The following is a 14,486-nucleotide window of genomic DNA, read 5'->3' as shown; positions in this document are numbered from 1 at the left end:
TATTGATTGTAGGATCATAGAATGTTGGTGCGTAGTTTTATAATTTTTACTATGTATAACTAGTATAACATACATGTTTTTCTTTAAGTAAAATTTATTTTTTACGCGTCATTCTTGTACTGTTAATAACAAATGACAATATTTTTCGATCTCTGTGAAGATATATGTGTACACACTCAGAGATGACATTTCGCAGAATTGTTGACGTCTATTTTTGAAAATGTACTATTGTTATATAAATAAAAAGTTTTATCATAATAAGGATAATTGTCGCAACAATTTTACAATTTTTTCTTTTTAAATTAACAATATCCTCCAAATCAATTCCAATAAGAAATAGCGCATTATAAAAACAAAAGAAATCTGGTACGTTTATTTTATAATATAAGAAAGCACCTTTTTTATTAAAAAAAAAAAAAAATATATATATATATATATATATATATATATATATATTACGTTTGTATCTTAAATCTTATATTTTATACGTTTATATCTCATAGTAATTTAATAATAATAATAATGAAAAGAATTACTTTTTTGTCATTAGCTATTTTATCACAGATCTAATGTACATCTATGTTTCTGTCGACATTATTGTTAAACAATTTTCAATAATTAATTATTTTAGAGGAATAAAATGTATTGAGCTTAAAAAATTTATAATTATATTTGATAGTTATATAAAGTTATAATATAGTAGGAAATGCATTTAATTTTGTGTGACTATTATCGGTATTAAAATTGTTACAAAACATTATTATAATTAAGTATAGATATTTTATCAAAATTTGGCTAAATATTTTAGGAACACTTTGAATGGAATTACTACACGAATTAGTTATGGCTATAAATAAAACAATTTTATTATGGCTCTTATTGTGCCATTTAGATTATATGTAATACATTTAAATATTTTTGAAATGTTTTATTAGATAACTAAACTTTTCCATTGTAAGAAATATAAACAAGAGATATAAATACGCTTTTCTTTACATTTTTGTTTACTTCTTTTAGCTTAAATTACTCTAATTTTTAATTATTATTTTAATGCATTTCTACGCCATAAAAGCCATAGAACGCAATGGAAATAATGTACGTAACACTGAACGAAGTTGAAGACCGTGGATGTCTTTCCCGCCAGAAATATTCATGACTGCTTAGTTCTATGTGCACACTTTGTGCACATAGAGGCGCCAATAGACGGGTTTCATTTAAAATACGCGGGCATATCCACTCTCAGAGTTCTCTTAAATCTACTCCCTACGGCATACTCTCCGCCTGTTCAGTTATAAAGCAGCAGTTGCTCTAATATCGTAGATTGAGACTGGTGCCGTTAAATTCGTGTTGCTGAAAACGTATCAATATAGTGTCAAGAAGACGTTTAAACACATTTCATACATCGTTACGGTATACTGTTACATGACGTCATTATCTTATAACAAATAATTACCATAGCAGCAATTATTATCGACAGTGAAATTTTTCTGACAAATATAGTGTTGAATATAGAAATACAGCTGCATGAAGCGAATAGACTTTGTAACTCTAAACGACGTTCGTTATCGTTATATTGTTGTCGGCAGTTTTCTTATCTTATCATTATACCTGTGCGCCGACAATATAACGATTACGACACTGTCGTTAAGATAGAATATGTATAAGCTACTGACATATCGAGTGCTCTTATTTACACACATGTGTGAAGAGTTATAAATTTCAAATCATTTAATTTTAAATTACTTTTTTGAAATGTTTCGTATCTTTTCTGTTCGCGATTTTAAAATTTGATTAGGTAATATTTTAACGCTATGATATGTTAAAAGTGAAAAAAACTTTCAAAATGTTTTATCAGATAATTAAATCTTCTTTTATGCGAGCGATGTTAATAACTAGTTTCTTATCAGAAGAGTTGTACTTAATTTATCAGTATATGCAGACTTGTTTGCGAACCGCGCGAGCGGCATTATTGTTGAATAAAATGTGAATTATGTATTTAAAATTTGGCAAAACTGAAAAATTTAGAGTTATCTATATATTATAATAAGTTACAAATTATTTATTATTATTTATTATTTTGTTATAATGTAATCATATGTCAAAATGGTTTTTATTATACATTTTAATGAAAGTTATATTATTCTAAGTGTTTATTGTGTTTTAGAAAAAGATTAATTGTAAATAAAGTCAAAATGTCTCGTTAATTTTTTAACATTAATGTAAATAAATCATAATTATTTTATATCATCCTTTTGTTACTCGTTTTGATCCTTTATTGATATACATACATTCCATTTTAATAAAAACGAACGATTTGCATTAAATATACAATATGTTATTATGTGTATTGTGTTTTAATTACAATAATTAAAAGAAATGTTTTAAATCAGTGTGAATTGCATTTTAGAGTGTAACATGTAAAATTTCTTATTTTGCTAGGTTTCCACAATCAACAATGGAAGATAAATTCCAATTTTCTATAGATCGTGGCGGCACGTTCACTGATATATACGCTAGATGTCCTGGAGGCAAGATCCGAGTTATGAAATTACTGTCCGTTGATCCTAGTAATTATAATGACGCGCCGACAGAAGGCATCCGTAGAATACTAGCAGAGGTACCTTACAACCAATTAAAATTTATGAAAAAATAATTTTACAATTTTCGTACATTTTGAAATTTATTAACAAAAGAAAGTTATAATTTTTTGTCTACGACAATGGATTGTAGTATGCAAGTATACGTAATTTACAAGAGCAAATTAATAAACTTGAAAATTAAATAAATATTGTATGCAAAAATCTATGAGCAAAGATACAGAATATAAACAATGTATATACGTAACACAGAACGTTAAGTATACATGATTGAGATTAAATTGTAAATTTTACATAAGATGCGATTCTCTGACAAGGGCTCCTCACAAAGTGCACAATAGCTACAGCATAGAGAAAATTATCCAAGCATCTTGACTCCCTTTGGATCACTTTCCACCCAAAAACTAGACCGGAAATAAAATAAATATAAATAATAAAATAAATTTTATTTTATTTTTAATTTTTTGATAAATTATCTAAGCATCTTGACTCCTTTTGAATCACTTTCGACCCAAAAATTAGACCGGAAATAAAATAAATATAAATAATAAAATAAAATAAATTTTTTAAATTAAGTTTTCCCTACTGCATCGAAAAATAAAAAAAATTTATTTTATTGTTTTTTGTTTATTTTATTATTTTTATTGATTTTATTTCCGGTCTACTTTTTGGGTGGAAAGTGATCCAAAGGGAATCAAGATGCTTGGATAATTTTCTCTATGCTGTAGCTATTGTGCACTTTGTGAGGGTCCCTTGTGAGTAAAATAATAACAATACTCTTACAAATTGGTAGCAAATTCAATCACAATTTTATATTAATATTGGTTTTATTTTTGTTCTCGTTAAACTATTATTTTGCTTCGAAAACTTGCTGCTCATGATAAAATGAGATAAAATTAGCGTCAAAAATCGTATAAGATTTACTGGCATAATCTAATAGTAAATAAATGACAAAAACAGAGCAAGAATATGTACGACGCAATACGATAACAAATTGGTAGTAAATATCGAGCAAGTTTAAAACCTTGTTTGTGTTAAATAGCTCGATTATTTGATATATCTTTTTAAATACCTTTAAATACCTTTAAATACTTTTAAATAACCATCCGTATTCCTCCCTTTTTTGTCACTTGTTTACTGTTAAATTATGCTAACAAATTTTGTACGATTTTTGGAGCAAGATTTGCCCTTTTTTTATGAGCAGCAAGTTTTCCATTTTACTATTGTTTTGCAAAATATCGATTTAATTAACTTTGCACATTTAATTGTCTTTCTGCTAAGGAAATTGGTTGCAGACGTTTGACAAAATATATTTTTTCAGATTTACTCAGATTTAATTTAGAAATTATATTTTACAGAATAATCAAATATACAAGATCTTATAAAATATTTAGAAGATATTTTAAATACTTGACAATTGTTTATTAATTTTAGGAAACTGGCGTTAAAATGGATGGCGCAATCAATACTTCTAATATAGAATGGATCAGAATGGGAACGACAGTCGCAACTAATGCGTTATTGGAAAGAAAGGGTGCGAAAATGGCGCTATTAATAAATGAGGGTTTCAAGGATCTTCTGTACATCGGTAATCAGTCTCGGCCTAATATTTTCGATTTGGTTCGTATAATTGAACTCAACAGATACTCATATTCGAAATCATGTTGCAGATTGCGATGTGTATCACTTTATCAGAGCTGTGCTTATATATAAGAGCATTATTTCTGCCAGTTTAATCATCTTCCGATAAATATTTACAGGAGATAGTGATGCCACAGGTTTTGTACAAACATGTAATAGGAGTAAAATGTAGGGTGATTCCTGCTCTGCCGAAAAGTTGTCGTATAGAGAATCAATCGTGGCGAAGGATAAAAGGTTCCACCGGCGAGGATCTGTTTGTTATTCAAGAACTCGATGAAGCACAACTAAAAGAAGATTTGAAAATACTTCGTAATCTGGGAATAGACAGTCTCGCTGTCGTTCTGGCGCACAGTTATACGTTAGTAAATGCATCTGTTACGATGATGCTTATAAAAAAATTGATCAAATCTTAATTATACACTTATTTGAATTTTACTATTGCACCTTTGTGATACAGTTATGGGGCTCACGAGATTAGAATTGGCGAATTAGCGCGAGAAGCAGGTTTCTCGCAGATATCTCTTTCGCACGAAGTAATGCCGATGACGAGAATGGTTCCTAGAGGCTTTACGGCGTGTGCAGATGCTTACTTGACGCCACACATTAAAAATTACCTACAGGCAATTTCTTTATAATTACATATATAAAATTTGGGCCATTTTATAATTACTTACATAAATCTTTTTCTTCTTCTTCAAAATAATAATTAAAATATACATTTAAGGTATAGACTTCTATTTCTAAACTATAATAAATAATTTTCTAGACTTTCTCTTCGGGATTCAAAGACAACTTGAAAGGCGTGAACGTATTGTTTATGCAGAGCGATGGCGGATTGACACCTATGAAATCGTAATTATTAAAATTTATTTTTGAAAGTTATTTTGAAAGATATCTCCTACTATATAGAGCAATATTAAATAATATGTTCTGCTGCCACATTAAAGTTTTAATGGGTCACGTGCTATACTTTCTGGACCAGCTGGTGGCGTCGTTGGATACGCAATGACGACTTATGGAAAGGAAACTGATCTACCAGTGATCGGATTCGATATGGGCGGCACATCCACTGATGTAAGTCGATACGGAGGTAGTTACGAGCACGTTTACGAAAGCACTACGGCAGGCATCGCTATAAAAGCTCCGCAGGTATCACTCCTTTTTATGATAAATATTATTATATAGATATACTATTTAAAATATATTGGCATCTTAGTCTTTCTTAAAAATATTACAATAAATTGTGTCTATACCTGTGGAGAGAGTATTTTGCTGAAATAAAGAAAAATTGGGTTAAAGTTGGACGTCAATACAGTTGCGGCCGGAGGTGGATCTATGCTTTTCTTCAGGTCGGGTCTCTTCGAGGTCGGGCCTGAAAGCGCGGGGGCCCATCCTGGACCTGCGTGTTACAAAAAGGGCGGCCCGCTAACTGTAACGGACGCCAATCTCGCACTGGGCCGTCTGCTGCCCGAATACTTTCCCAAAATTTTTGGGCCTAAGGAAAACGAGCCGCTCGATGTATCCCGTACGTTGAGTTTGTTCACAGCGCTTACCTACGAGGTGATTTCCTTTACATTACAGAAAAGTGTCTTTACAAAGAATATCTGCATACTAAATCTCTTTGTGAAAGAATCAACTTTTCCAAACTCGGGAAAAAATGTTATTGTACTACTACGATCTGATAAAATGCCTGTATATGTCGTAGATCAATGAATTTCTCAAAAAAGACGAAGCTATGTCGATTGATGAAGTGGCAATGGGATTTGTCAGGGTCGCGAATGAGACCATGTGCCGACCGATTCGTGCTCTGACTCAAGTACAGTTAAATCGAGCTAATTTTTTATTCATGTAGCAACGCACCGTGATTGTTCTTAAACTATATTCAGTTTTCTTTCTGAGATAGGCAAAGGGTTACGATACTTCGCGTCACGTTCTGGCTTGTTTCGGCGGTGCTGGAGGACAGCATGCCTGTGCAATAGCTCGATCCTTGGGCATAAGCACGGTTTTTGTTCAAAAGTACGCCGGTATCTTGTCGGCTTATGGAATGGCATTGGCAGACGTTGTTGAGGAAGCACAAGAGCCAAGCGTCGAAACTTACAATCACGGTACATATATAATGGAATCAAGGGTGTCCGCAGGATTTTACCTGGAAGGGGGCATGATCCAAATTTTTAGTACAAACTACCGCGAGGAGCAAATGTCCGAACGTTGTGTATCTGTGTTGTACTTTAACTCTCTTACATTTGACAAACATATTTATTTTTTTTAATGGGAAGTAAAAATGAGAGAGCAAATTCTAAATTTTTTTGTACTCGTCTGATTCCAGGGGGGGGCAAAAGGGGCATTTTTATTTATTATATAAACATATTTACTTTTAAAAGAAGTAATAAGAAGTAGAAATGAGAAAGCAAGTGCCCCATGAACGGACGGACGCCTATGAACGGAATTCTCTTTGATTATCTTCTTTCACATTGATATTCTTTTCGCATCTACAGATAGCTTCGACCGTTTGGACGATCGTTTGGACGCGATGGAAGCCAAAGTCAGAAGTGGACTTCGCGCACAAGGATTTGCTGATTCTCGAATAAAGACGGAATCGTTTCTACACTTACGTTACGAGGGCACCGATTGCGCTTTAATGTGCACCCCTGCAAAGCAGAATTCAGGGAACGTCGCCACCAGACACGGGGATTTTCTCGCTACTTTTCTAGAGAGGTAATAAGCGTTTACTCTGAAGAAATCTTTTCTTTAATTACTTATTTACAAACTTTTTCTTAATTATATTTAGGTATAAGACAGAATTTGGTTTTACAATACCAGATCGTAAAATCTTAGTTGATGATGTGAGAGTTCGAGGAACTGGGACAACTGAAATTCCTGAGGATCCCATATTACCTCCTTCACAAACTTTACCAGAAGCTGAAAAGGTTAGATAAAAAATGCAAATAATGTCTTAAATAAATATAAATAAAAATTAGTAATAAAAATTAAATGAATTATTTTTTTTTTATATTTTCTTCCTTACAAATCAAATTTTTAATTTTTTTAAATCTAATATTGAATCTTATTGTCAAAAAAGGATTTAGAAATTTTGAAAATATGAATTTTCCAGACCACTATGGTGTACTTCGAAGGTGGCTATCAGGAAACAGGCGTCTATCAGTTAAATTTGTTAGCTCCTGGAAATATTTTATGTGGTCCTGCCATTATCATGGATAGTTTAAGCACACTTTTAGTGGAGCCAAATTGTACTGCAGAAATCACTTGCCGCGGTGACGTAAAAATTACGATTGGACAAGGTCGCCGAACGAAAGTCACCACTGAACTCGATAGTATTCAACTTAGTATTTTTTCGCATCGTTTCATGAGTATTGCTGAACAAATGGGACGGTATGTACATCAAAGTAATTTTTACGCTTTAAATATAAATTAATTAAATATAAATATAAATTAAATATAAATAAAAATTGTTTTTTTTTAATGTTTCTAAAAATTACCTAATATTTGTGTTTTTTCATTTTGGACAGAATACTTCAAAGGACTTCGATTTCCACCAACATTAAAGAGCGATTGGACTTCTCGTGCGCGATTTTTGGCCCCGACGGTGGTCTTGTTTCAAACGCACCTCATATCCCGGTGCACCTGGGTGCCATGCAAGAAACTGTGCAATACCAGATGAAAGCATTCAATGGAAAATTCACGCCGGGAGACGTCATCCTCGCTAATCATCCGTTAGCTGGCGGTTCCCATCTCCCAGATTTGACGGTTATCACTCCAGTATTTTACAAGTTCGTACATATTCTCTGTATTCCCTATTTAAGAAGAAGAATTTTGGGAAACGTTACACTAATGCTATATAAGACACGATCAATGCTGTGACAAAAGAAAAGAATTGTTACTCTTTTATTTTATAATATTACATTTTACTTCTCGAATTTTTATGTATCATAGAGATGTTCCCACACCGGTATTCTTCGTGGCCAGTCGAGGTCATCATGCTGATATTGGTGGAATCACGCCGGGCTCCATGCCACCGCATTCAACGAGCTTGAGTCAGGTACGAGAATACGGTTTCTAAATAGATTTTGGGAGAGATTTGTACCTATATCAAACACAGATTATAAATGCAATGTTGCAGCAATATTGTAACATTTCAGAGCTGTATTGCAGAAATGTTACAATATTGCTATAACATTGCGGTTACAATTTGTGTTTGCTGGATACAATATAATATGATACATATAAATATTGCATTCTTTTATAGGAAGGTGCTGTCTTTAAAAGTTTTTTCCTAGTACAGAAGGGAATATTCCGAGAGAAGGAACTAACGGATGCTTTGATGGCGCCGGGCAAAATACCGGGAAGTTTGGGAACCAGGAATCTCTCGAACAACATCAGTGACCTCAAAGCTCAGATTGCAGCTAATCAAAAAGTAACGTTTAATTATTTATTCCAAATTAGTCGACTTACATAAGTTGAATATGCGTAAAATAAGTTTTATTTTTCTTTAAGGGTTTTCAACTAGTAAACGAGCTAATTGATATATACAGTCTCGAAGTAGTGCAAGCGTATATGGATTATATTCAACGCAATGCCGAAGTTGCCGTTCGAGAAATGTTGAAGTCGATAGGTATGAAAATTAAAATGCGAAGAGGAAAGGACACCGGTATCGAAGCCGTTGATTATCTCGATAACGGCAGTCCCATCAAGTTACATGTGGAGCTCGACATAAACAAGGGCGAAGCAGTTTTCGATTTTAGGTGACTTTTAATTGATATTCGACTTAATTGATATTGACGGTATTTATTTATGTTAATCATAATTTTGCTATCTAATACTAAATACATCAAAGATTGATCACTTCAATTTTATTCCTTTTTTCCATACACTTCTCACACAGTATTAATTGTAACATTTATATATAAATAATATTAATACATTTATATATAAACATTTATATATAAATAATATATATATATATATATATATATATAAATACATAAATAATAATTCTTAAAAGGTATAGCATCTTTCTACTTTCTCTACAATTGCTTCATGAAACATTCTGTGCTGTAGTAATTTCATATAACGTCCCATATAAATTGTAGTAATTTACAAGATGTTTCACGGCAATATCTAAATTCGCAGTGGAACGGGATATGAAATGTGGGGCAACTGCAACGCGCCGCGTGCCATAACTATGTCGGCGGTAATTTATTGTTTGAGGTGTATGGTCGGACGTGACATACCACTAAATCAAGTAATCAAATCAACGTTCTCTTGGATCTTTTTAAGAAAATCTAACAATAAAATTTGGATTGTGTGATTTAATTCCGTTTCTCCGTAGGGTTGTTTGAAGCCTGTGAAAATAATTATCCCCGAGGGATCGTTGCTCGATCCTTCAGAGGATGCAGCGGTAGTGGGCGGCAACGTCTTGACATCTCAGCGTATTGTCGACGTAATCTTTGCAGCTTTTGAAATTTGCGCAGCCTCGCAGGGTTGTATGAACAACGTAACCCTCGGCACTGAGGAATGGGGTTACTACGAGACAGTTGCCGGTGGTAGTGGAGCAGTAAGAAAGAGATTATAAGCCTCAGATGATATATTTGAGTTTTAAAATAAGTTAACTAATAAATAATTTAAATAATTGATTAAGAAAATAACGAGTTATATAAAACATAATTAATTGACAAAGAAGTCTTCTAATTTTATAACATTTAAAAATTTTAAATATTATAAAATTAAAAGACAAAGATTATTATTATTTTCTTTCTATATTACAAAAGTTAACGTAAGATAAAAAAAAGATATGACATCTGCTATTATATTTTAATTCTTTATATATCTATAGTAGATATTTCTTCAGCAAACCTATTTGTGTTCATCAGGGACCAACATGGCACGGCAGAAGTGCCGTTCACACTCATATGACCAACACGAGAATCACAGATCCAGAAATACTCGAGCTTCGCTATCCAATTATACTTAACCGCTTCTCCATTCGATCCGGAAGTGGTGGTAATGGAGCGTATATTGGTGGCGATGGTGCTGTGCGTGAAATGATATTTAGGTGCTTAAACGTCTGTTAAATCGTAAATTTCTATGCGTATTATTGGCCTATTTGTACATAAATTTTTTTTCTGTAAAGATAAAAATTATATTTAGAGAAAATAACTATTGGCTTTATAAACAAAAGTATTTCTTACCGACAATTATTTCTTATTACAATATCTTCATAATATAATTTTTAAGTATAAGAAGAAAAATGTATACAAATAGCCATGATATGCATAAAAATGTGCGATTTTAAACTTTTTAAAATATTTGTTCGCAGAGCTCCGATGACCTTATCAGTATTAACCGAGCGGAGAGTGTATCACCCACCTGGACAAAATGATGGCGAGGATGGAGCATGTGGCTTAAATATTTTGGTGCGGGCTGATGGCAGACGGATCAATTTAGGCCCGAAGACTGCCGTTCCAGTTTATACAGGGGTAAGCAATTTTAAATGACATCTTTTGCAAAAATATAGTTAATATATCGTGTAAGATTTTTATTAAAAAAAAGCTATATGCTCGAAGGTATTATAATAAATTGTAACAATTTATTATTTTACCATAAATACAATATGTCTGTCAATTTTATATACTCTAAAGTCTGAAAAATGTTAATTATAATACATATTGGAGGGGATAAATTTTATATTTCAATAAAAAAGAGATAGTAAATCAAATCTTTTACCTTGATTAATTACGAACTGTAGAAACTTTACATAATAAAGCGATGCTTTATTTTTGTATAATTTTTTTTTATGAATTAACAAATGATGAATTGATTCATATTTATCTTTTTTGGAGAGGGTAATAAAATTTAAAGGCGCGCAATAAAATCTAAAAGATAGATAGAGGAGTGGCGAAGAAATTTTTTTATGGTTTATGTCAGCTCGTAAAGCTGTATCCCGGTAAAATAAGATCTGTTGTGTGCCACACCACAGTGTTCATAACCGCGCAGCAAGAGGTCAAGTAATTTCTTTCGCAATTGTATGAGTATTACTAGATTATAATCGCGTTTTAAGTAGTCTTCTTTAAAAAGACTTATAAAAATTTTTGAAAACGAAAAAATTTCTACATGTCATTCCAGATCGCAAAACAGACGCAAAAATAAAGAATATTTATTTAAAACTGTTTAATTGTATGAATCCGATGTAATCTGAGAGATTTATAGAGTTTTGAAAATTTGTTCAATATTATATTTACTCAATATTATTAAAATTATAAAAAATTTATTCAAAAATAGATACGTCAACAATATATAATAATTTTTTAATATTTTAGAAATATTTAACAACACAATTATATTATAATATAATATTTGACATTTTACTCGTGTTTTTTACGTATCTATCATAAATTGTAGCCTATAAATGCTAGCAAAATACCACAAATGATTTTTTAAGCTAAATCTTTATAAACTTTTCTTTTGCTTTATTAAAAGAAGTGAGGTTTTATACATTTGAAGAAGATACTTTCTGGTATTCATAATGTTTGTTTTCCCAAGCGAGATAAAAAAATGTGAGACGGGTTAAGTAAAGATATGAAAAAGAAAAAAAAGTAATAAAAAAGAAAAGAGCGATAGAAACTACGCGACTATGCATATCAACCAACACTGGGCTTTGCAAAATTTCTTTTCGCATTTATCGGAGCACGAGAGCCAACGGCGGATGTGCATCCACGTTTTCGAATATTTCAGTAGCAGTTAGCGCCGTCAAGAGGCTAGCGATTACTACACAGGTGTACACCGGTATTACTATACAGATGTATGCACCGGTATTTGCCAACATCTTTGGCCTTTTTGTTAGTGTATACTGTATGTTTCATGTTAGAATTCACTCGTCGGGCTCTTCATTTAATCTTTTTTGCAACAAATTAAAAATCAGCGAGAAAAATTTTATCTTTTATTGTATGTTAAACGATAAATGACGATGACTTTTTAATTAGTGTCTTTATCAGATATCCGTGTTAATCGAGAGATATCCGTGTGATGGTTTATACACTTCATGAAAATGGAATGAACAGATATTCCGTGATAAATAAAAAATATTTAAAATATGTATGTATTTAACAATTTGTATGTAGATATATTAAAATATTTGTTTTATATTAAAATTATCATAATAATATACTCTCTCTCTCTCTCTAATATTATACTAGTATAATATTATCTACTTGTCAAAAAATTGTGTGTCATTTGAATTAAAATTGTAACGTAACAATTAATTTATGTTATTAAACACTGTTAATATAAAGATTTATATAATTATTCTATCTTTTAAACGATGAGTTTGTTTTATAATTAAGCAGTAAATAGTAAAATAATAAATGTATATATACATATATATTTAACTTTGATATTTCATTATACACATAATTTTTGAAAACTCTCTATATATGCAAATATGATTGACGTGTTTTGTTACCGCACCATGTGATTTGTGCTATAAATCTCGATTAATATGCGATCTGATTTTATGGCAAGAACGAACACAATTTTCCAAAAATTTTGATGACGTTATTTTGCGGCACGTTATTGCTTCGAAGTTTTCGATGGGTATAGTTTGCAGTGGTTTGGTCAAAAGTTGAGATGTGTGCACAGCCGCATGCACGTGCAAAAACCCGTAGTAGTAACCTGTAGCGTAAGCGATCCTTGTAGCTATCTCTTCTCACTGTATTTAATAATCGTAAACCCGTAATTTAATGATAATAATTTCAACAGTCAGCGGTGGTCTGAAATATAATATAAACCTTGATATTCTTTAGCATATTAAATAACAAACAAAGTATATTTTTATTTATTGTAATAATTTAATATACATAACGACGATACGAATTACGGAAAGACAAAGAGCAACAATCATTATTTATACATTTTATATATTTTATCTACGTATTTTATCGGAAACGTAAAATTATAAGAATAGAATTATCAAATAAAATTATAACATTATGCATATTACTGTGTGTGCTGGTTTAAAGAACAAAACAACATTACATTAACTCTACATAATACTACATGAGATGTAAGCTACATCTCAACCTAAAAAATTTAATAAATATACAGAATAAAACTATTTTTATCGTTTAAATGCCGTACAAATTGTTTCACAATTAAAGAAAAATCTTTGCACATATTTTTATCTTTAAGATTGTATAAAATATTATTAACTTTTACTTTTAAATGTAAATTATCAGAGAGATAGAGAGATAGAGAGATAGAGAGATAGAGAGATAGAGAGATAGAGAGATAGAGAGATAGAGATAGAGAATAATAAAAATTGAGATATAATGTTAAAGCACTTCATACGAATAATTAGGTTAAAAAATCGCGCGAGTAAAGTAGGATTAAAAGAAAAATACATAATCTTCTAGAACATAAATTACTTTTCAGCTCTTGGTGTTCACCAATATGATATTTTCATCATCTTAATAACATGCAATTATTGTTATTACGAAAGTTTAGATAACAATTTCTCATTAAGTTTCCACGGTTTCTTCACAGGATAAGTTCATTATGGAAACTCCAGGTGGTGGTGGTTACGGTGCCGCTTACGAAGACAAGGGAGCTGAGAAATCTTTGAGAACTTACAATTCGCAGCATCTAACAACAAGCTCTACACCAAAGTACAAAGATTCAAAATCTAACAGAAGTCAAAATATTTTTGCAGAACGCGGAAGTGTTTTTGAGTATCGTATGGCCCAGGAATCCGTTTAGGAAAACTAATTATTACCAAATAATTATTGCCATGAGCGCGATGAATTGTAGAGTAGAAGCTACCTCGAAAGAAATGAAACTGGGTCGCAATAATGCACTCACTCATTACAATGCATATTATAATTATTATTATGATACATTAATAATGTTTATTTTATTATTATGGATTTTTGAGCACACGTGTGCATATTGTTATGTATTTTTAAACATATGTTTATTTTAATAAAGAAGTTCTCAAATTCTATTTTTGTACGTGCCGTTATCTTTCTAAGCTTTTCAATATTTCTCTTGCAATCCCCGACCCCTATTTTAGTTTTTGCCATTTCAATTGGTACCGTCATTTCCAAGTCGATTGATTTGTATTCTCGAGGAATCGTCAATTCCCAGAGGAATCAAATTTCTCTTTGCTATGGTTAATTTCCTCGATTTACCAGTCCGTTCGATTTGCGGCAGGTGCAAGATGGCCGACGTTTCATTTCC

General features: G+C 31.5%; 1 protein-coding gene across 1 annotated transcript; it reads left to right on the top strand.

The window, feature by feature from the left end:
- Positions 1-939: 939 nt before the first annotated feature.
- LOC105459805 (5-oxoprolinase) lies at positions 940-14,250 on the top strand. The gene is made up of 22 exons (XM_011706096.1): positions 940-1,410; positions 2,440-2,617; positions 4,032-4,217; positions 4,358-4,596; positions 4,696-4,858; positions 5,005-5,090; positions 5,186-5,387; positions 5,538-5,798; positions 5,944-6,054; positions 6,142-6,343; positions 6,734-6,953; positions 7,027-7,165; positions 7,351-7,628; positions 7,766-8,026; positions 8,190-8,295; positions 8,503-8,670; positions 8,751-8,998; positions 9,387-9,498; positions 9,586-9,810; positions 10,127-10,308; positions 10,573-10,732; positions 13,794-14,250. Exons 2-22 carry the CDS (start codon positions 2,456-2,458, stop codon positions 14,004-14,006), a joined length of 3,924 nt encoding a protein of 1,307 aa, XP_011704398.1. The 5' UTR covers positions 940-1,410; positions 2,440-2,455; the 3' UTR covers positions 14,007-14,250.
- The last annotated feature ends 236 nt before the right edge of the window (positions 14,251-14,486 follow it).

This window comes from Wasmannia auropunctata, unplaced genomic scaffold (genome assembly GCF_000956235.1).
Source record: "Wasmannia auropunctata unplaced genomic scaffold, wasmannia.A_1.0 LD333616.1, whole genome shotgun sequence".
Lineage (NCBI taxonomy): Eukaryota > Metazoa > Arthropoda > Insecta > Hymenoptera > Formicidae > Wasmannia > Wasmannia auropunctata.
This window is presented reverse-complemented; position numbering and strand designations above follow the sequence as displayed.

Excerpts from the sequence above, each read along its gene's own strand:
- LOC105459805 (XM_011706096.1), top strand. The coding sequence starts at position 2,456 with ATGGAAGATAAATTCCAATTTTCTATAGATCGTGGCGGCACGTTCACT. Across the intron at positions 4,218-4,357 it reads GGCCTAATATTTTCGATTTG|GAGATAGTGATGCCACAGGT; the intron begins GTTCGTATAATT and ends AAATATTTACAG. Across the intron at positions 8,671-8,750 it reads AGATTGCAGCTAATCAAAAA|GGTTTTCAACTAGTAAACGA; the intron begins GTAACGTTTAAT and ends TTTTTCTTTAAG.